The sequence below is a fragment of the Bradysia coprophila genome (assembly GCF_014529535.1).
Source record: "Bradysia coprophila strain Holo2 chromosome X unlocalized genomic scaffold, BU_Bcop_v1 contig_26, whole genome shotgun sequence".
NCBI lineage: Eukaryota > Metazoa > Arthropoda > Insecta > Diptera > Sciaridae > Bradysia > Bradysia coprophila.
Window position 1 is genome coordinate 3794531 of NW_023503313.1, and position 22336 is coordinate 3816866.

The 22336-nt window shown below is 34.5% G+C and overlaps 1 protein-coding gene across 1 annotated transcript in view; it reads right to left on the reverse strand.

Moving 5' to 3' along the window:
• The window catches only part of LOC119069360 (neuroendocrine convertase 2), a 57255-nt gene that overhangs the window by 9129 nt on the left and 25790 nt on the right, over positions 1 to 22336 (reverse strand). Inside the window, exons 2-4 of the mRNA XM_037173433.1 lie at positions 17248 to 17355; positions 8329 to 8599; positions 1488 to 1562 (exon numbers count right to left, since the gene is read on the reverse strand). Coding sequence (XP_037029328.1) covers positions 1488 to 1562; positions 8329 to 8599; positions 17248 to 17355 — 454 coding nt within the window. The remainder of the gene's footprint in view (positions 1 to 1487; positions 1563 to 8328; positions 8600 to 17247; positions 17356 to 22336) is intronic.

A 22336-nucleotide genomic window follows, 5' to 3' on the forward strand; every position in this document is an offset into this window, starting at 1 on the left:
CGAAGAGAGGAGAGAAGAGTTAATGAGAATTGTTTTTAAGTTTGTTCGTCTTACTACGCACGAATAAACTTGGAAATTTCTCTGATACGATTAAACGTTAAGACACGGCACAGAGTGCTGGAGAGATTTTTCTTCAACTTAATGTATCGTCCATAAAACAACCACAACAGAGAATTTAATGGCATTTACATTATTGTTATTGACTATTTTACGACCGTCATGGACTATTCAACGGCAAGGATTTTTTTGTGTCAATCAAAATGGGTGGAAATGGCATTTCATTATTACAAACAATATGGTGAAACATAAAAATCAGTTTTCACATAACGACCTTTGCTATTAACAGATAATTCGACCATCTCATTGCTCTAAAAGCGTTGATACTTTCAGAAGGCAATAATTTGTCTAAAAATGATTGCGAATTTGGGAAGCTCTCATAAAACTGGCCAGATTAATAATAGAAGATTATGCATCTTTGTCTAAAATGTCGATTTTGACGATGTGGAAGTTATTTACCGAGCCGAAGGCGTGGTACATAATCCAAAGGACAGAGGTGCATACACTATTTTATCTGCCGGGAACAGATATATCGAGTCCAGATAAACAAATTTGCCTTAGAGGGATAACATCGTTATTATTGTTCTAAGAAGATAAAAAAAATACAACGTAGCGATGTAGCCGCATACTCGTTGCAGTATGGAAAAGTGTTTGCGAGCTTATTTTATCTACAAAAAGGATTACATAATTCGCATAACAAACATCTGTTTCAAACTTGCTTTTACTTCAACTAGAACTTCGCGAAACTTTGTCCTACACATAAGCATAAATCAAAGTAAATCCACCATCATAATATCTCTATACTCATTACATACACGTACGTTCTCGTTCTCATATATTATGCTACTTCGTTCACTTATTAAGTGTGGTTCTGTTCACAGAAAACGTGAGCTTAATTAAAAATTCATGAAAATTCTGCTGATGTGCCATAACTTGGCACAAACATAGGAACGTAAAGCTGATGCAGTTATGCATAATTTACAATTTTTAATCCATACAGAGATACCGAAAACCCGTCAACTAATTACATTTCTGTGATTTTATCCATTTTATGGCTGGGAGAAAATGCTAAAACATTGAAATTGATTCTAATTACAAAACTCTCGTGGAACGGCCACGGAAATTATGAAAAAGGATTCTTGATCTTTGGATTAGCAGCGGTAAATATTTAATGCTCTCGATTATTATTCGTTCTGTTGAGGTGAATCGAATAGCTCAGTGAGTGAAATATATTTTTGGTGTTCTTTGTTTGGATCAATTCCTTCAATGCTTTTAAAAATGTATATCGTTAGGTTGTTGTATCATACGGAACGGAATAAGTAACTTTTTTTAAAAATTTAAATAGTTATTGTTATTGGGGAAAAAGTGAACATTTAGCCGTACAATCACTAGCAAACTATTTAATTGACAATAAATTTAAAAAAAAAAACTTAACCATGCCGTAAAATACTGTGCATTTAAACTTACGTAATTATACTTCAGATCTGGATGCATGTAATCAACACCTGCAAAATAAATAGAGGAATTCAGTGAGAACATTTTATTGTTTTTTTCAACAGAAGAGGTAACTGTGGCATGAAAGGGGCGATGAACTGGATGATCTTACAACCCAATAAAAACAGAAAATAAATATTATTTGTCAACACTATAGGTTTGAGGGATTAAATATGGGCATAAGAGTTAATTAAACTGTCCTGAGACGAGACCGACCAGCCTGTCAATCAAGCGAAAGCAAGAAATTTCAAGCTAAAAAAACGTAGCATTTCTGTTTTTTAATAAAAAAAAACCTGTTCGTACATCAACGATGTATGTCGACCTTTTGATATGAATGCAACCTTGCCAAATTTCTCATTCTTAACAGCAACAAAATTTTGAAACTGTTTACACTCCGTCGTCGTAGCAAATAAAGGTAAACTCAACAGGAGTGTAACTACGGTTGATGGATCCCATCGGCAGTCACCTCCACAGTATAATAAGAGGATAAGTGGATCGAGTCCGCAGTGAACCGTACACCTAGGCCGTCATTCACGCTTGTTATGCGTGACCTCTCGAGCATGATTCTATAATCCCGTTGTTGGATGATTTCGATAAGACGCATTTCTCGCTTCGTATATGTAAGGTTGATGCTATTTGCACATTGTGCAAATAGTACCTTTATAATACTTTGGCTATTTGCACACGGTGCAAAGAGTCTCTTTATAATACAGTTTCTATTTGCACTGTGTGCAAATAGCCAAAGTATTATGAAGAGACTATTTGCACACTAAAAGTAAGCTTCACTCACTTTGTTAATATTGTCTTTCGAAGAACTTTGTAAAAGGAAATATCACTCCTTTATCGTAGCATTTTGTAGAAGAAGTAACAGTCTTCATTGTTACATTTTGTAGAAGGAAGTATTACTCCTTAGGTTTTTACATTTTGTAAAAGTAAATATCACTTCCTTTTCGAAGCATTTTGTAGAATGAAGTATTACCACTTCATTGTTGCATTCTGTAAAAGGAAATATCACTTCCCTTTCGAACCATTTTGTAGAAGGAGTAACACCCTTCATTGTTACATTGTAATAGGAAATGTCACTCTTTTTTCTGATGTACTGGGTAGATTTTGTAATAGGAGGCATCAATCTTTTCCGAAACATTTTGGTGACGTTGACTATTTATAGATTGAAATTTAAAACAAAATAATTTATTGAAAGATACTTGCAAGCTGATTGACTTGTAATTTTTTTTAATCGTTGTAAATTTTCTTGCAGCCTTTTCAGTTGGCTGGCCGAATTATTATTTTTTTCATTTATGGCTTTTTCTAAACAATTTTCTTACCGAAATATATGTAATATGAAACTGTTTCAATAATATAAGTTACTAAAATTGACAATTTTCGGTTTCCGTGAAATAAATACAGTTTCTTCAGTGTGCAAATAGTACCTTTATAATATTTTGGCTATTTGCACACGGTGCAAATAGTCACTTTATAATACTTTGGCTATTTGCACACAGTGCAAATAGAAACTGTATTTTAAAGAGACTATTTGCACCGTGTGCAAATAGCCAAAGTATTATAAAGAGACTATTTGCACCGTGTGCAAATAGCCAAAGTATTATAAAATGACTATTTGCACCGTGTGCAGCGAGCCTTTTCCTATATGTAATAAAGTTGAATGATTGTTCGAAATAAACGAAATAGATTGGTACGGTGAGGTAAACATTTGTCTCATGAATTGTACCTTTTGCAGACAGCTAAAATGTTATCTGCTATGACAAAAATAAGCATTGAACTTTGATTAATTTGGTCTTATGAAACTGAATGTAACGGCTCACGTTGGATGAAGTAGATTGATAGAAACATATATATGTGAACGTGGAACGTACACGTAAAATCCGTGTATTTCGACAAAGGCTATGTAACTTATAATAAAGCTGTAGTTTTTATAATATAGCTGCGTGACTTATAAAAATATAGCTACTGAACGTATTTTCTATTAATGTTGGCATAGTACTGAACAAAGCACTAGAGCAGATTTTTTAACGGTCATTTGGCCCCTAATTTTTGAAAAAGGCTACTGAGTTCCAATTAATTAATTTATTTATGAAAAGTTTGCAATTTTTTCACAAAATCAAGAATATTTCCAAATCCTTCCGGTAAGTAGCCAACATAGAAAATATGATTATAATATGCTAGTAAATACTTGATATAGTGCCGCACTGGCCATACTGGGAAGTCGAGAGACACCAGATGGACGTATACATTTTTATATGACAAAATTGAATTAGTTGGTTTTTTTCAAATATTATAGGCCTTAAACGGAGCGTGTAAGGTGGCAGTGACTCCCAGCCCTGACTTAAAATTGTCTCATACATCAGAAAAATTAAAATAAACGCGAAGAAAAGGGGAATTCTGGGGAATTTTTGTGTTAGTACACTTCAATCAAAATTGAAGCTCAACGAAAGTCGTGCCGCGGTAGGTGTATGGTGTCATGGATAGTAGAGGTCACTACCTACCCAACGACACCCATATCGACCAAGTCTATCCGTGTATTTTTTTTAAACACTCTCTAAAAGTTGGAATTTTTTTCCCCTAAAATAGCTACTGCACCACATACACGAACAATTTCGAAATGTTTAAAAGGCCAACATATGCGTCCTCAACACCTCTTCAAATGACCATAATTTCAGATAAATGCGTTACGTATTGTCGGTGATATGCAACAAAAACTATTTTGGCTACCCTACTGCAGACCATTTCTTAATGATTTCTAGCGAGAAAACATAATTTCTTCGAGGATTTTTTCTTGTTACAAATGACTCAGTAAAGTCCATTGAATCATTTAACGCATAGCTTTTAAAAATCGCCGACGCCTTGTTTTTAAGTTGTTCGAAGTTTTGGCAAATTGACTCTTAAAATTGCCCAATTTTAACGAATAACTCGTAAAAAGTACGTTTTAAATGTACAATTTACGGATGAGTAAACCATTGGTCTTATCGTGGTTTTGGGAGTATTATCCGTACATCGAAGTACACTTGATCCGTACACTGCTGTACGATTAATCCGTACTTATCAGGTGACAGCTGTGATTTCTATATTTGACACGTGAAACGCCTACGACACTGTATATCCTCAAACAAAATAATTTTGATGTGGTTAGCCAATGCTTAGATTTGTTAAGTAAAAATTATTTGCTGGCGGAAGACTGCTAAAATGATTCATAGTGTCTAGTCAGTTATCAATATAAACTTTCCTTTTTATAGATTTGGCCGACCTCGATCGATAAATATATGTTTGATTATAGTTGGAAAAAATTCAATTGCAGAATAAAACTTTAAAAAAAATTTAAAAAAATCGACGACCTGGCAAGTAAGAGGTGCCGGGTTCAAATCCAGTGCAAACTTTTTATTTTTTTTTTATTGTCAAAAAATAGGGGTGCTAAGTCCACTTATAGATCTCACACGGTATATTGGTATTTCCGTGTACTGCTAAGGTGAAACGGTGTATTTGCACTATTTCATTTTGGTGTCGAAGGAAAAAAGGGAAAGATAAATAACATTCTATCACATTTCCTGCAAGCCTTCAAGCAAAACCTACAATCGCATCGCACACATAACTTTCTTGTGTCAAATTCTGTTAATACAGATTTGATACAAGCAGATATAAATAGAACGCTTGCCGTCTGTTTAAGGAACAAAAAACTATTCTTTCGAATACTGAAGTTTTTGTAAAGTTTGTTTTGTAATCTATAGCTGCTCTTATATAATCTATCAACTGTCAGGCCTGGCACGGACAATACCAACCGTCAGCAATATATCAATTTTTTATTAAAATTTTCCCCATCCAAACTTACGACAAGAGAGCTCAACTCGACTCATATTCGATATCACATTGTGTTCTAGTATAAACATATGTGTAGGTTGATACCAAAGCCGTCATTGTTGGTAATAAGTAATAACGTTCTGTGTCTTATCTTTTTATACCCATCTGCAGAGTAAAAATGTATAACCGAAATAATGCTACTACTTCCATCAATGAACAAGAAACAAATGTATCAAGTCAAATATATGTTTTGCATGTAAACATTTTCGAGATATCCATCAGTTTGAGAAGCAAAGCAACAATAATAATATGTATGCCGAGGGAACAAATAAACGAAAGAATTTAATATCGATATGGCGGTTAGATGAGTTTTCCCTGCCAAAGAAAAACTAAATTCACGCCTTCAGTACCATAAAACGTACGCTTGTCGTTAACCTAACCAGCTCAATATTGTTGTTAAAAAGTAAAGTAAATGATCCCCATATGTAATGTTTCTGTTGCATAACTCGATTTCAAAGATTTGACATTTTTTGGATAAGCGAAAAATAAGGGGCGATGCCTCCTTCTTATGGTAGGGTGCTAACATACACACAGAGCATATCAATCAATAATAAATTAAATAATAAATTATATCGTAGATTACGAAATGTCTTCACAATCTACTTTTAAGCGAATTTAAATATGAAAATGACTTTGAGTGAGGGTTATCGTGCAGAATATTGTGACAGAAGTCGTTTTCAAAAACAAGAACTCTCTCATGAAAATAAGGCGTTGATCTCTAGCTAATGTGTTTGCAGTCTTTATACACAAAATGGTTGGTTAAAAAGTTAAAATTAACGAGGGAAACGTTTTTCTGCAAATCTGTCGGAAATATTTAGATCTCTCAAAGTAACAGAATAATAGTATGTGTGATTACCTTTCTAATGACACCCCACACGACCCTGTACGGCTCGTGTAACTGGAGAAATTTTGGTAAGAAAAGTGCAAGTTTTCGGTTTTTGATCACCTTTCACCAGCCAGGCAAACTTCGAAGAATTTTTTTGAAAGTGGTTTTGGCTTCTAGGGTCGAATACCTTTCTAGGCACATATAAAAAAGTCCACTGGAAATGCGTCCGATTTCGGTAGGCTGTTTTTGAAAAGAATCCCTCAGTTACAATCCTCAACGAGCAGCAATCTTACATATTGGTCTTACACTTTTCTACTCCATTAATCACCCGGATTATTTTCATTAAACTGAGTCTCATCTACATAACCTAATGTCCATCAATTTATTTTTAATAACGCCATCATTTAGTTTCTCCTCATCGATTTGTAAAGAAAAATCGAAAGCCGAGAAGTTACTCAAACAAAGTTAGCAAGAACAGAAACTTTGTTTCATTTCGGGCAAATTGTCATAAGTTTGGAGCGACCTGGTTGATACTTCTTTATTGTTATTAAACTATAACAAAGTACTCAGGCGTCATGCACGCAAACGTTTAAGAAGTGGCTGAACTTCATTTACTTTCATAGTTCATAGAAGACAGAATTAACTCGAACAACTTTTGATTGGTGGTTTTGCACCTTATCGTTAAGAAAATTGAACCATCTACCATCTGTAGATTAGCTAAGGAAGGAGGATAGTCTAAAACGTTTTAATGTTGGATATTATTAGATTGTCAACGACAATAAAACGCTACTTCACAAAACTGAAAGCGCTCAATCTCTCTACTGTGCAAAAGGTTTCCTTTAGGGCTTTGCCATGACATCACCTATTCGTCAGATGCAAAATTATTTTCGTTGCGAATCCATCAATCTAGATATAATAGAATTAGAGCAGTAAGAAAACATGGAAGATGCGGTTCGGTTCAAATGATTTCTAAAGTCTCAATGGATTTATCATGTAGGTCAAAGATATGCTGCCTTCATGGCGAAAACATGTATCTTCAAGAAGCGTACTGTGAGTGGTTTCTTTGGGAAATAATCTTCCATAATGTTGCACTGAATGTATCGCCCACTGATAAACAATATATCTATGCCAATGGTTCAGCTTCTCGATAATAACCGGGGATATTGTATTCAGCATCGCATCTTTACCAAAATAATTAATTTATTGGCTCGCTGCGAATTGTGATTATATATTGAAATCTAAGTACGTTGACAGACAAAATCACATGTTTCCAATCAATTTCAATTTGCTGCTTAATTAATTATCTAATCTGGTTCGAATTTTGATGAAAATAGAGTGCAAAAAACAAACGAACCAGTGCCTCGGATATAACAAAATTTTGGGTTAAATGTGTTTATTAAAACGGTCATCTCCAGCGTTGTATTCATCAATATGCAAAGTATTGTATCCAAATTAGGGAAAATATTTAAATTTTTCAGCTAAGATCTGGTAAAATGCGATAACTCAATCTCAATTTGCATTTTATTTGAGAAGAAATCTGTCTACTTTCGTTAAAGCTCTTGGAAAAGTATTATAGCCTGCACCAAAAATACCATAACATCGTACACTATTCAAATAAATGATTAGAATCGAAATACATTCTCATTATTAGCTGTATGACGGCGTAATAAACAGCCATAACATTGGTTGGTTAATGAACATTCTAATATAACACGTACGTGATTAGTGAAGTGAATGCAATCGTTTGAATATTACCAAAATAATTTAATTTAAATTTGTTACTTGTAGGTATTCCGCAAAGCTTTTTGCTTAGTTACAGCACCCAATTCGGGTGGTAGGTCTAATTGAATCTCAGTTTATATGATTTCGGTTATACACATACCATTATGATCCTTTAAAGGTATTGGGTAATATGTTTAGATTAAATGAAAATGTCACGGACCGGAGGCAGAATAACATATTAGTTTAATACAATTTCCATAAATTAAAATTAACAGAGACACAAAATCTGAATCATAAATAGAGTTTATTATCTATGGGCTTATGTGATGAGCCGTTTATAATATGGAAGGAAAACTCACCATCATCCATAATAGCTGTCGTAACATTTTTCCCAGTAATTCCTTGATCCCATGCGGCCTGCACATTTAAATCAAGTCGTATTTTACCGCCATTTTGGCCCGTATTCCTCAGATACCATTGTAGTGGAAAGTATGGATCCGTTGGTTCATTGTTCATGGCTAACAGTTCTTCATCTTTTTTTGTGTTTGGTAACACATTCACAGGTGGTATGGCTGGTCGAAGTCCTCTTTTCACTCTCACGAACCCTGGCTGCTGAATTGCTGTGTGTATCTAGAAAATGGATACAAAAAAAGGTTGTACAATCAATCAATTGATTTTTTTTCTTGTTTTTGTTTCTTCCGTCATTCGTTGTTTCATGAAGAAACGCAACACACATTTACGTCACCTAACTATCTGTCTATAACGCAACAAGGTAGATTTTCGATATATACAGAAAAGCAATTGTTAAAGTAACGTAAAATCAATCAATCAACGCCAAAAGCTCATTTCAAATTTCTTAATTGTGTTCAGTGATGTAAATTATGATTTTTTTTCCCACCCGTTATGAATGTTATCCACAAATTGATCAATTTCCCATTTTATGTTTTTAAAAAAGAAAAAGGTAAATTTTGGGTTAATATTGCGGCTATTCAATCGTTAATTAATCAATTAATTAATATTGAATAATAAAGGAAAACTTTTGGGGAGGGTAAAACTTACATCCCAGTCATCTTTGTCATTGTGTCTAATGTTTGCTGTACAAATAATATACGTACACCGAAGGCACTACGTCAAAGGTCGTCATTTTCAAACGGTTACTAAACATTGAAATATTGGAGTGGGACGAATTTAAGTCGAATAACAGCAATTTCTGTGGATATTAAATCTGAGCACAAAATACCATCGTCTATGCGAATAAAAGCTCTTAAAGGAAATTTCCAGCACTTCAAAGAAAATTATAATCCAGCTTAAAATGTGTATTTAAAAAAAATATTTTCTGCATGACGGAGTAACAAACAATGGCTAAGCTTTTTATTTTCTTTCATATTTATATATTTTTCGCTCATATTTCCGACTCCTACTATTGTAGTTTTCATTAAGTTCGTTCGAAATTACTGTTTTTGAATTTCGAAATTTTATCGTTTCAGTTGCGAGTCAGATAAAAACTAATGAATAAAGCTTTCTCATGAACGCAAGAGTCCAAAATTCACACGATGTATAAATAAATGTCCGTTTCTAATCGCCTGAGCGTGCGAATAGCGTCGTTTAACGAAAAAATGTAAAAATAGCGTAAAAAACATATAAATCCGATGAAAGAAACACAAAAATGAAATGAAATTTGTGTACGAAAAATCTGCAAGATCCTATTCTCCCGCGCGGTTGAATAGTCAATAAGATGCTATTCGCACGTGCGGGCAAATAGTCACTTCGTAAATAAATTCCCATATGACCTGATTACGTTGTTCGTTCGATTTTTTATTATTTTTATTCAACGAAGAAGCGGTGACCACAATCGTAAGCTAACGTACAAATGCGATTTGAAATTGAATACTGAAGTTAGAGGTACAATCAATAAACAGTTCCTGAAATGAAATACTTCCGGATAGATACGTAAATCGCAACAAAACTTATTTATACAAAAGATCCACAACACCGTTTTCTACTCTCATCGGTCGCAAAAATATTTTCCCTATTACATAAATTCAGAATGTGTGGTGGTAATCCGACACATTTGAATGTTTTATTTCTTGTCCACCCGCCAACGAGGGGTACTTGTGTTTATAATGTAACAAACTACAGGTGGTTCGGAATAAATCGATTTTTTTTTTCTCTTCGCTCCAGCAATCTCGATTGATTAGTCGAAATGAAAATGTTTGACTTTATTGTGTTCGTTTGAATGCTTTAAGTGTATTCTATTAATTATTGTTCGTGTTTCCACCGTAAAGAGTTTGTTCTCAGTGTTCTCTCTGTGTGTACTGGTGAGTCATAATAAAATAAGAGCCGACGATATTTTTTTGTGATGAAATTTGTTTGCCTTCTTATTATTAGATTGTTAGAAATTTTATTTTTCCAATACCACTAAAAGGTTTTCTTTTACGTTACGTGTACAATGTACACATTATAATGCGATGTCCTTAGTCCTGTTTTCGAAACTCTATTTGTGGTATAATATACATACATACATACAACCCACCCAAGCGAACAATAATTTTAAAGATGGAAAATTATTATTGTACATATGTGTAGCGCATATATAGCATATAGCAGAAAATTACCACAAGGCAAAAATAAAATACAACCGAATTATCAGCTACACGATACACGCTTTGTCTTAGAAACAAATAAGATATTTTTTGTTGTTGTTGTTCATAAGCTTTTGGGGTGCTTTTAGGTGCCGTATTTATTCGAAATGTATAGAGGTTAAAGGTTTTGCGTAGTACGATGAAATGCGAGTTTACGCTCAAATTGTTCAGACTCTTTGTTTTTGTTGGTGGGTGCGATCTAACATATGGTTGTCATCTATGGTTGTAAAAAAAAATGCATAAAAAAGGCGAAGCGAATCATTGAGTAAATCGGTTTAAGTTAAGAAATATTTTATGGAATTTTATTTTATTATTATTTCGAGGACGAATCGTTTTATATATAAACACGAATAGATAAACTTTACATCATTTCTACCCTTGTTTATTCAACATGTGTGTGGCGCAACGTTGAACATATTAGTCCAGGTACTTGTGTAATTCCGTGCGCCTTTAAGTTCTTTAAGAATTTTCTTTATTCCATGTTGTTTGCCACGAAATGTTATGGAACAAAATTTTCTTTCCGGAAAATGGAAAATCGTTTTTCCGGCCGGAAAAGCCATTCGTGTGTACACCTTCAAAGTCGAATATCTCCGCAAATACAATTTTTTTAAATTTCTTCTGTTCTGGAAAGTGTGGCGCATTACCGATATTTCATAAAGGACATCTTTTGAGGATTAGGAATATAGTCGGTATTAGGGCTCTCCCAAAAAGTGCACCGCAAAATTCACTACTTTGAAGCCATTTCCAATTTAATTTTAAATTTATAAAGGTGATGCCATTTGAAAGCTACATTCAAGTACTTCTGATTTCAGCCGGCCGGCCTTTTTTCGGGAAGAAATTTTGTTCCACAACTTTTCGTGCCAAACAACATGGAACAAAGAAAAATCTTAAAGAACTTAAGTCGACCTTTTTTTCGACACAAGGACCTGGACTATATTTGACGGGTACTGACATTTTAGATTATAGTCTACCATGTCTACCAGCGCGAAGTATATTGTTTCGCCTCGAAAATCATTACCATAAATCTTGTTGCTGTGCATGTTCATCAACATAATTTTGCGTTAACACTCACGCTTGTCATGTGCATTAATTTGGAAAGAAAACTTCAGATGAGACAAAATTGATATATATCTCTTAGCGTTCATTAAAATGCTTGGAATTTAAGTACAAATTAAAGCAATTGAAATTATATATCAGCTTTCCGCTTTCCAGTTGTATGGAAACCTTGGCTGTGTTACGTGTGTGTATACATATTGTGTGCCACTGCCACCACGTCGTGAAAAGGTGCAAACCAATTAACATATATTTACAGTCAATTTAAATGGGATCAACATATATATTCATTGTTGGGTGGCTGTTCAGTCGTTCAGTATACAGTTAGCTACTTTCTACTTATTTTACTAAATGTTAATGCGGGTGTTAGGTGTTTCGCTGCTGTTTTAACATATTTATTGTCAACCATCAATTTATCTATAAAATCAGATTGAATAAAATAAAATGTAAATTTCCACGATAATACAGAATTCGCTAATCCTTTTAACTTTTAACGATCGCATTCCATTTACCTAATCAGGACGAACGAAAACTTTTTATTCGTGAAATATATAATTTGACCTTTTGGAGAAATTGTGCGGATAAAAAATTAATAGAATCGTCAGCGCACACCTTGTCAGTTAGAAACGATTAGGAACAGGATTACAGGATTACAGGGTTACCAAATGTGGTATGTAATAACAGAATGTATAAAATCTTTGCTGTATATCTTCAGGGAAAACATTTTTCGCTTTTCATCGTCCATTACCCATTCGAAGTAAATCTGGAAATGTATCAAGACGGTATTACCCTTACTCATCAAAAAAAATGGCTACATATTTTTCCATCACCCACTACAATGCTCAGACTCCGAAGCGCAACGACCAATATATGTTGTTATGCTTCATTAAGTATCTTACATTATGAGAAACGAACCAAATGCTGTTTTCAAATTGTGAATTTCTATAAAATTTCAGATTTAGATTAGGCATTACAGCCCGACAAAAGTTAGATAAACGAAAACATCGGAAATGGCAAATAACTTTTGAAATGATGAGCTTCTAAAAAACAAGGCATCAGAACAGTCGGAGCGTTTGCTGCGACTTAGCCCCGTACGACCCGTAATCCTATTTCGTCCGCAACCATAATACGTCCGTAGCCGTAATACGCCCGGAACCCTAATACGTCTACAACCCTCTAATGCGTCTGTTACCAAAATGCAAGTCAAGTTGGGCATGGTCAAATTTACTGAAAGTGTTCATTTTTAAAATTGCGCAGAGCGCAATTACGAAAGCCCGTACGAAGTACCTCTCAAATAAAACCAACAATTTACGATATTATTTTAGAAACCCAACATTTTTTGCCAACTTTCTATTAGGTATTCAATTATCTCTCAAATGAAACAAAAACTAACAAAATCGGTTGAGATTTACTCGATTTATGTGCAAAATGCACTTAGGGCCGAGTAGCGGCCTTAGTCCAAGGGTCCAAATTTTAAACTTTTTTTGTCATCATTCTATTCGGCATTCAATTATCTCTCAAATAAAACAAAATCTAGCACAATCGGATGAGATTTACTCGATTTATGTGCAAAAAACACTTAGGGCCGAGTAGCGGCCTTAGTCCAAGGGCCCAAATTTGAAACTTTTATCGACACGTTCTTTTCGGTATTCAATTACCTTCCATAAAAAACTAAATCTGGCAAAATCGGATGAGATTTACTCGATTTATGTGGAAAAAACACTTAGGGCCGAGTAACGACCTTTGAGCCCTCCCAACAAGCTCGCGTTGCATCCTACACAAAAACAATGTTCAGCAACTTTGTTCTACCTTTCAATACCTTTCATTTGATATATCACAAGCAGCCATTGCGTGCGTATTTCGGTAGATATCGTCGAAAGACTGAAAAACACCTATAGGGCCCTAGATCTGGAAGGGCCGACCCTACCATGCTCATTTTCGAACTTGACCTTACTTTTGTCGATACCAATCGGGGAAAAAAAGAATTTTGAAAAAAGGTTGTGATTTACTCAAGCTAGAGGGGTCACAGACGGACGGACGGACGGACAGACATTTTTTTTATTGCGGATTCGTAGTCTATGAACATAACCAAATGCTTTGCCCTTACTGTCTGCTTCCAATTCGACGTGTTACAAACGGCATATTAATCTTATAAGCCCCCAGTACTTCGTACGGGGCTAAAAACTGAACAACAAACAGTTTCAAAACAAGCAAGTGATTAAAGAACATATTTAACAGTTCAAACTTATAGCCAAAAGGACTATAAAATGTTTGCAGCTGCTGTGGTGTGCTATTATTTACGATAATATAGATGATCAGGCTTAAATCGAAAAAGTCTAGATGACTCTCTCTCTCTCTCTCTCTCTCTCTCTCTCTCTCTGTATGTGTGTGTGTTCAAAAATTCGACGATATTGGAACAACTCTTTTAGGAATTCATGACTGAAATGCAACGAAACCGAGTTCGGTTTAAACATGGTGTGTCAGTTTAACAAGCGATAAAATTTAGAATATAACTTACCACATTTTCCGTATAAACTTTTTGTTACGTACGTCACAAAACGGAGGATGGGGTATACCGATTGCTGTGACAAGCCTGTGACACACTTTATGAACAGAGTTTACGAATTAATCTCGAACATATATCGTGATATATTACTACTGAAATTGTCTTGTTGAAAAAAAAACATCAGATTATGCATCTCAACAAGCTCAAAAATCGTCTCTTCAGAAATTAAGTGAAAATATCCGGTGATTTTCACAAAATATTTAAGCTTAGAGTTTACTGTGTGGTGGATGTCACGACACACATATATCGATTTTCAATGGGTATAATGCGCGGCAAACTGGATAAAATCGAGTTGAAACTGAATTTATTTACACATGCATGATAAACGTACGCGCTGTGCGTACATTATCGACAAATAACACGTTTCGTTCCTATAGAATATTCTAACCATAAATAGAGTTTATTATCGTAACCACACGTCTCTCATGCGCATTGTTTTGCCGGGCAAGTCTGAATTATTATATTTACTTCGATGTCATTTTCATCTGACAAATAATTGTGTTCCATATATCTATCAATCATAAATATTTAATGTATTTGCAATCATAATAGAAAATACCTAAAAATAAATTACAACCGAAAATATATTGCGGATTATCGGAAAGACATCGGATTATTTGATGTGATGGATCATAAATGGTTCCACGCTTTATGGGCCATCGACGTACTTTTTTCTTAAATGTAAAGTATTGTTGCACAGACGCAAAACAATTTTCAGGTATAAAAAAGTTGTTTTGCATGATGAATGAAAACTCATTCAATTTCAATCATAAACTATAATGCATTCTGAGCACATGCTGCTCGTGCTCCACCTACGTCATTTCAACACCCAAATTAAGACTATTTTTGACCAATATTAGAGTGTGTCTTAACTACTGTATTGTCCGCTCTTAGCTAGGCTCCCGAAAGCATTAACTTGAAGCGAATGCTTACTTTAAATTTCTCTGTCGTTTGAGATTAGCCTGGCGCCATGAATTGCACCCATCAACGGCATTCAGGCTTCACCAGACAGATTAAACTGTGTAAGCAATCTAAATTGAAAGTGAAACGGCCTGTCTATCAAGCGATAGTACACCCGACGACTGATATCAAATTCTTATAAATGATCAGTTTGTTGTCGGAGAGATCGATTCTCAAATAATTCGCCGGTAGGTTGGTTGGTGTGGAAATTTCTGTTATCACAAATAGATATATTTACGCTAAAGCTTTTGAGGGAGAACCAAAGGAAACGGACTTTCAATTGGTTGAAGAGGAATTGCCGCCGATAAAGGTTGGAGATGAGTCTGTGCTTATCATCAGATGAACGTCTGGACTTTCACGGCTTTTATAATCGTTTGAGTACCTGTAATGAATGTCACCCAACAGTATAGTATTGCTGGAATAACAATATCGTGAATGTGGACTACGCTGCGTTAGTTAGACCATTATCTGTATCCATTTTGAAATTTCAACGTATGTATGGCAACGTTGGGGGCCAAATAAGTTCGCAGATTATTCAACAAATGAAAGACTGTGGCCGCATTGCCATTTGCGAATCCATTTCAGTCTACAATTTAGATGTCAACGAAATGCCACAAGGCCCCATTCTGCAGTCGATCTTTCTATTTAAGCAGTTGAAAATGGAAGGTTAGTACCGGTCCGTGGACTGGCTGGATTTTCGTAGATAGTGAATTTGCTAACACGAAATAAATTACAGGACTTGGGGTATGGCGTTACGCTGATAGATGGATGGAAGGGATCAACCAAATGAAGGAATGGATCAATTCGGGCGATATTAAGTACCACGAAACGATAACGGATGGATTCGAAAATATACCAAAAGCTTTGATCGACATGTTTAGAGGCGGCAACGTCGGAAAAGCAATTGTTAGGTCGACACCATCAATGTTGAAATAAATGGTTGGATTTCAAAAAAAAAAGAAAATCTTTGAATCGACAAACATTTAAAATACTAAAATTCCATGACACCACAAGCCTGTGTTGCCTGTCATAGCGTTTCAGATAACTAAATAATCCACAGACAAAAAACCAGCTGAAGTGCCTACATCAGTATGATAAAGAAATGTGTAAAGAAATGGATTGCATGTGCATTGGTGCCTGGCTGAACATATTGCAAAGGTGTCGTCCATAGAGGACGTCCGCGATTTTTTTGGAATTTTTGACCCCCCTCTGTCCGCACTTTTCCACTACACAAATGTATGGCGGTCATACTTTGGCAAACCCCCCTTTATGGACAACTCCAAAGTACATTATGCACACTAGCGAGTGACTGACAATCGAATATACGAGTTCAAAATCAGTTTGCTGTAGCTTTTTAGAAAAATATAATATTAATGCCAATAAAAACCGATCAATTTTCTATTTGAACAGTTGAATCGTTTCCTGCTGTGCTAGTTACCAACTGTGAACGAATAAATACTTATGTAGGAGGTGCTCAACAAACCGTAGAAATTTAAAAGCAATTCAGAGAAGTGCTTTTCATTCGTCTCCCTATTTTAAAAGGCATCTTCGAACGACATGCAGTTCTCAGCTGAGAATTCTTGTTCCGATATACTGGGATATTGAAAATTACATTGTTATCCTGGGTTTCTACATTGGTAATTATACTTTAGTGATGATGTTATCGGGATACTTGAGAATTTTCAATGCGGAATATACGGAGATATCTTTTTCGAGATACTCGCAGCCTTAATTTTGTGGTCTCATTTCCGTATGTACATACATTTGTTTTGTTGCTTCAAATGAATTCGTTGTGCTGGATAAATGTCTAATTGAAAAGAACGTTTTGCTTGCAAACTTAATTGTTTCGTCAACAATACAAGAAGGAAGAGTTGAACACAGATATTGTTCAAGGTTTTGTTTAGTAAAGTATATTCGTAGTCATACTTGAGAAGAATTCCTTATTATTGTCATTAAAAGTTTTCCATAAGACACAGCCGGGACAATAAGACACAAATTAAACTTCAGATTTTAAACAACGTTTCGTACAGCTAAATTGAATAACAAAAACAACTTACCAATGGTTCGCGTTTTAATACTCTTGTATGAGCTATACTTCGCCGTGATCTTGCGTGTGGCAGTGATCTGTGCTTAAAGTGAAATTCTTTACCAGAGCTGCCGGGAAGCTGAAAAAAAAATTATAAAATTTTAAAGATGGTTTGATACGTGATGGTAACAGGCTATGATCATTTTGTACCTTATATAGAGCATGAGGTTACTTAAGTGGCACAATATGAAACCTTTCATGTTTTTAATTAAAAAATTTTCGAATAAATAACAAAATTACAAACTTTCTCCCCACGATTTTGCACAATCTATACAAAACATACGAAAACGAAAAAGTTTCCAATTTTATTTCGGGTTTTCTTGCTGTATAGAAGAGTTCAAAAGTTTGTTATTGTTGAAGTTTAAACAGCCCGGAACTTGTAAAATCTACCGCAAATTGTTTCAATATAACCTTCTTCAACAGTCCACATTTTTTGATAGCAAGGAGTCGCTCTATTGGAGTGTAACATTTATCCTGGACATTGGATTTGAATGTACCCAAGGACAATACAGTAATGCAATAAATTGTACAAAGTCAATTCTTTTGGCAAATCTATTCTAAATACAGGATGTCTTGCTCGTCTAATTTTGAAATTTTAAATGGAAATTTTGAATCAATAAAATAAATCTTAAAATAATACAACAAAACAGGTCAGTACGGTCTTTAGGGAAGTTTCGGTTAGGGAGAGGTGGTTGGGAAGGTAAACATGGCTCAGCAAACAATAAATAACAATCAACCTTCCAGTGACAAACAGTAGCCACAATTCCACAACATAAAATAATAAAATAGTATCTGTTGCAGAAACTATGCCACACATAAACGTATTTCTCATTCCCGTAAATTTGCAAACGCAACAACAATTTTCACTATTTTCACATATATGAAATTTCAAAGTGGCACTCTTGTCCACATGTTTTACAAAAAGTAATTCTCAGTTTAACATAAATATACTTTTCTGTTCCGCCACGTTTTACAGAGAAATCGAATTAAAGTTGAAAATCTACAGGAATCTAAACAGTAAATCGATATTTAAATGTTAAGTTAAATGAATCCTTCTTTTATCACCACATTGTTATTATAGACTATTAAGTGGAGAGTTTGTACCAAGGACTTTATTTACTGTATTGGTGAAACACAAAATGAAAAATGAAAAAGGAATTTAAAAATAAATAAAATTTTATCGAAAACATAGTCAGCATTTTATTGTGGGAAATTCGAATAAATATTCCTTAATCTCACTAATGCGTCCCATTCAAATCTGACAAAGAAGAACGGAGAATACCTTTCCTTCAAATAAGCCATTTAAATATCCGATTACCTATTTCTTGATTATATTTTAAATTGACATATAAATCAAGTTATGCTTCGCTTTACCTTCCATTCATAATAGCATTCTATATGTAGATTAATACGAATAGCCTAAGGAATAGATTGTATATTGCCTCCCTGATATTGACATAGATTTTCAATGGCTTGCGCAACAGAAAATCCATTTGTATGTTTGAAATCACACGGTTCGTTAGACTTATTATTGAATTTCGTATTGACCGATGTCCCATATTTACAAGGAAGTCGATTAAAATTTCCATTCAATTTTATTTGGAATGTGCTTTTGTCATGTTTATTATTGTGACAATGTACGGGATAACTAAATTCATGATTTCTTTTCCCTTTGTCAGCATGTCATTCTGAACCCGCCTCAAATTTAAAGTACATTTCGTCTACAAAATCAAATAACCCTTGTCTTTGGTTTAGCCACCGAAGATATCTGCGGATCGATGGAGGCGAATTATACTGTTGATTGTAACCGGTATCAAAACAAATTTTAAATTTTTTGTATGAGTTTGAATGCATACCCTCCCGAGAAAAAAACAACATATAAACAGCCGACCTTTTTTTTTAATTTTTAAACAAATGCCTCTGTCATACCGTTGACCATCCCACGTTATAGAACATGATTGGATATATCTTAGAGGAAGCGCTTCAATTGGATACAGTCGTCTGCAGATTTTAATACTATAAACAAGACAAATTCCATCTGTAGCATCATTTCAATTACATTTTGAAATACTTTTCGGACACTATGGCTTGGCATTGCTAACATCTGTTTTAATAAACTTAACAAAATGAACTCCATACACACAGTTTGTGTGTAAATAGTCATTAGGCAGAAAGTTGTCGTGGACGATAAAGTAAATACAGAACATAAGAGTCTGTGATCTGAGACAATGGTATCAACATCACAGCTTAATTAAATGTTTATTCAGCGTCACGGTTAACAAACACACGCCACAACGATATAATACCACCATTGTATATATTTTTCATTTATGAGGTTGTCGGTATACAAGTAGCACGAGTAACGATGTCTATTTCATAATCATGGCACACGAAAAAAAAGAAAGAAAAATCAGACACTGACTAAAACATTCTTAGTGCTTCCGGGAGAATCTTTTTTTTTCCTCTGCTAAGGAAATGTGTACACAATTCAGTCCTTTCATTTTTATATTTTACAACCATTTTCGATGTATATGATAAATTCATAATGTTTTCTAATGAATTCGATGAATTCGAGATGTTGCTGGAAACCCAGCCGAAAGAAAAAAAAGGTTTGCCTCAAGCATATACTGAAAATTTTTCTTTTGAGAAAAAAAATTTAGGTATAGGCACCTAGTGACCCCCGCAATGTTGAACAGTGTTGTATAAGACACATATTTTAAACAATAAGTATACCGAGATTCTCTTTTTTCTTTTTCTTTGGCATTTTGCCGATGAGAAAAGGGGTTTCATTTATTTTGATTTGATGTACATCTCAGCTTTGGTACAGATGGCTGTGCTTTTTTGTCGATTGTGTTTTTTAAACCAACGATAAATTTACTCTTCCAAATTGAATGTAATACAGATTTGTTGTCGTCCGGACGTCAAAAATTCTATTATAAAGTAATTAGAACTGTTTCAAAGTGCCCAGCACACAGTTTCGAACAATGGCAAATTTATTTTTCCACCCTCATTGTGACTTAATAACTGAATTAACATACAAAAATCGTTTCTTCAATGGATATACAATACACGTATCGTCTGGCTTTTATATACATATATATATACAGTGACTTATTGTATTATGATTCTATACAAAATTAAAGTGTAAAGTTTTTTTGTCTTTATTTTTCTTAGGTCATAGCAGTTAATAAGATGGAGAAATTGTTTACACAAAACTATAAGGAAATGCCACATATACACTTCGTATATAGGTATACAACAGCTGGCAAAACACACAATTCGTATCTATTCCATACCTTTGAAGAAGAAAAACAGCATCATGGAAAACGATTGTAAAATTATGTGGGGGTGGTAGAGGAGTGAAGATAAAAACCAGATTTTTCTAAAAAAAAAAACGAGCGATGAGCTTTCACGACTCCAGTTGTTTGTGTAAAATACGTGACTTTTAGATTTGTCGCTACAGTATCCTATTCTCATTACGTGAAGTGCTATTATGAATTTTATGATGAATAAATGAGTCAATGTTTTTCAACCTTTGCTGTCATTTTAAACAAAATTGTTACATTAGTATTCAGTCAGGTGAATATTTTTTTTCACTGTTTTTATGCTGGTCGACAGTTTAAAAAATATGACAACAACAAAATAGGACACGTTGATGTTTAAGACGGGTAGAATTTAGTGTGTCACGATAACGTCGTCATTTGGCGGATACTTATAAGACAGAGTGTATGATTAACAGAGCGGATCTTGAAACTGCTGTGCTGTAAGCCCGGAGGTCGCATGGTTCCATAGAGTAGTTCGATATTTTGACTTAGATGATACTGAAGAACGTATCAGTTGTCTCACTGCTAAATTGAAAAACTTTGCTCCAAACGGAAAATAAAAAGTTTCGCACTCATCTTTCAACTTTCACCTGTAAAACTCGGTTAAGTTATTCTGAAAATGACCATTATGAGCTACTTTCTATATTTTCCAAAGGTATTTATTTAAAGGAAACCTTCGTTGCAGTTTCTTTTCGTCACCAGTTATGTAAGACATTTCATTACTAGTGACAAAAAGTAAAGCCTCCAGTGAACCAGTGAAAAAAGACCCACCATGCGTCACCCAAATGAGGCATGAGAAAGTTCACTTTTCGCAGTTACACAACTTTGCGTTGTGAAAAGCCTTTATCACCGAGTTGCATACAGCATTTTTCTCAAAAAAGCCACCAAACATTTCACTTTTCGTCACCGAGTTGAGAAAACGAATTTCCCTCCAGGTAACAGCGGGTATCGCAGTATCTTCATTCCACAAGCACTTGTAATATCGACGTTACCAAAGTTATTGGATTCATTGTTTGAATTGATGAAATTGTTGGATCTTCCTGTAAATGTGGTCTTTCTCTTCTAACCAGTCGATCGCGATTACGGTTGACATTAAGGGTATATTCCACTCTAAATCGGAGATTAAATATTCGAATTCTCAATATCGATTTTCGTTATAATTTGAATTTGAATGTTGCTTCATAACATTACGTTTTAATACAATAGCTCAGTTTATTTAAAGCTTCACTTAGTATTTGAAGATGTTCCAAAAAAAAGCTAAGGTTTTCTGTTGAAAATGTAATTTTTCTCCATATCTCGTTTTATGGAAATCATATCGTTGCCAAGAAAGCAACGTTCAGCTTTTATAAAAAAGAAAAGAAAAGAAAAGAATAACAACACAATAACAAAGATACACATCGCAATTGCTTGTTTTTAAGCACAGTAGCTGTAATAATATTTATTTTTTGAAACGAAAGTAAACAGCTGAAATGTGCTTAAAAGACAAATGCTACAAAAAAAAACAATAAATTTCGAGCATGTCGAAAATGACAGTTAAATTTTTTTGGCTCAGTAAAGCCACTGCCAACAAAGTCAACTGCAAACTCGGACACCGGATAGAATTACTATCTCGAGTAACAGGTGAATCTTTCACCAATCCAAAAACCAAAACTGAGTGGATTGCTTAACGCGATACTATACGGAAGACTATAGTCGTAAGAAGCATTTTATTGGGGACTTTACACAGTAATAGTAGAT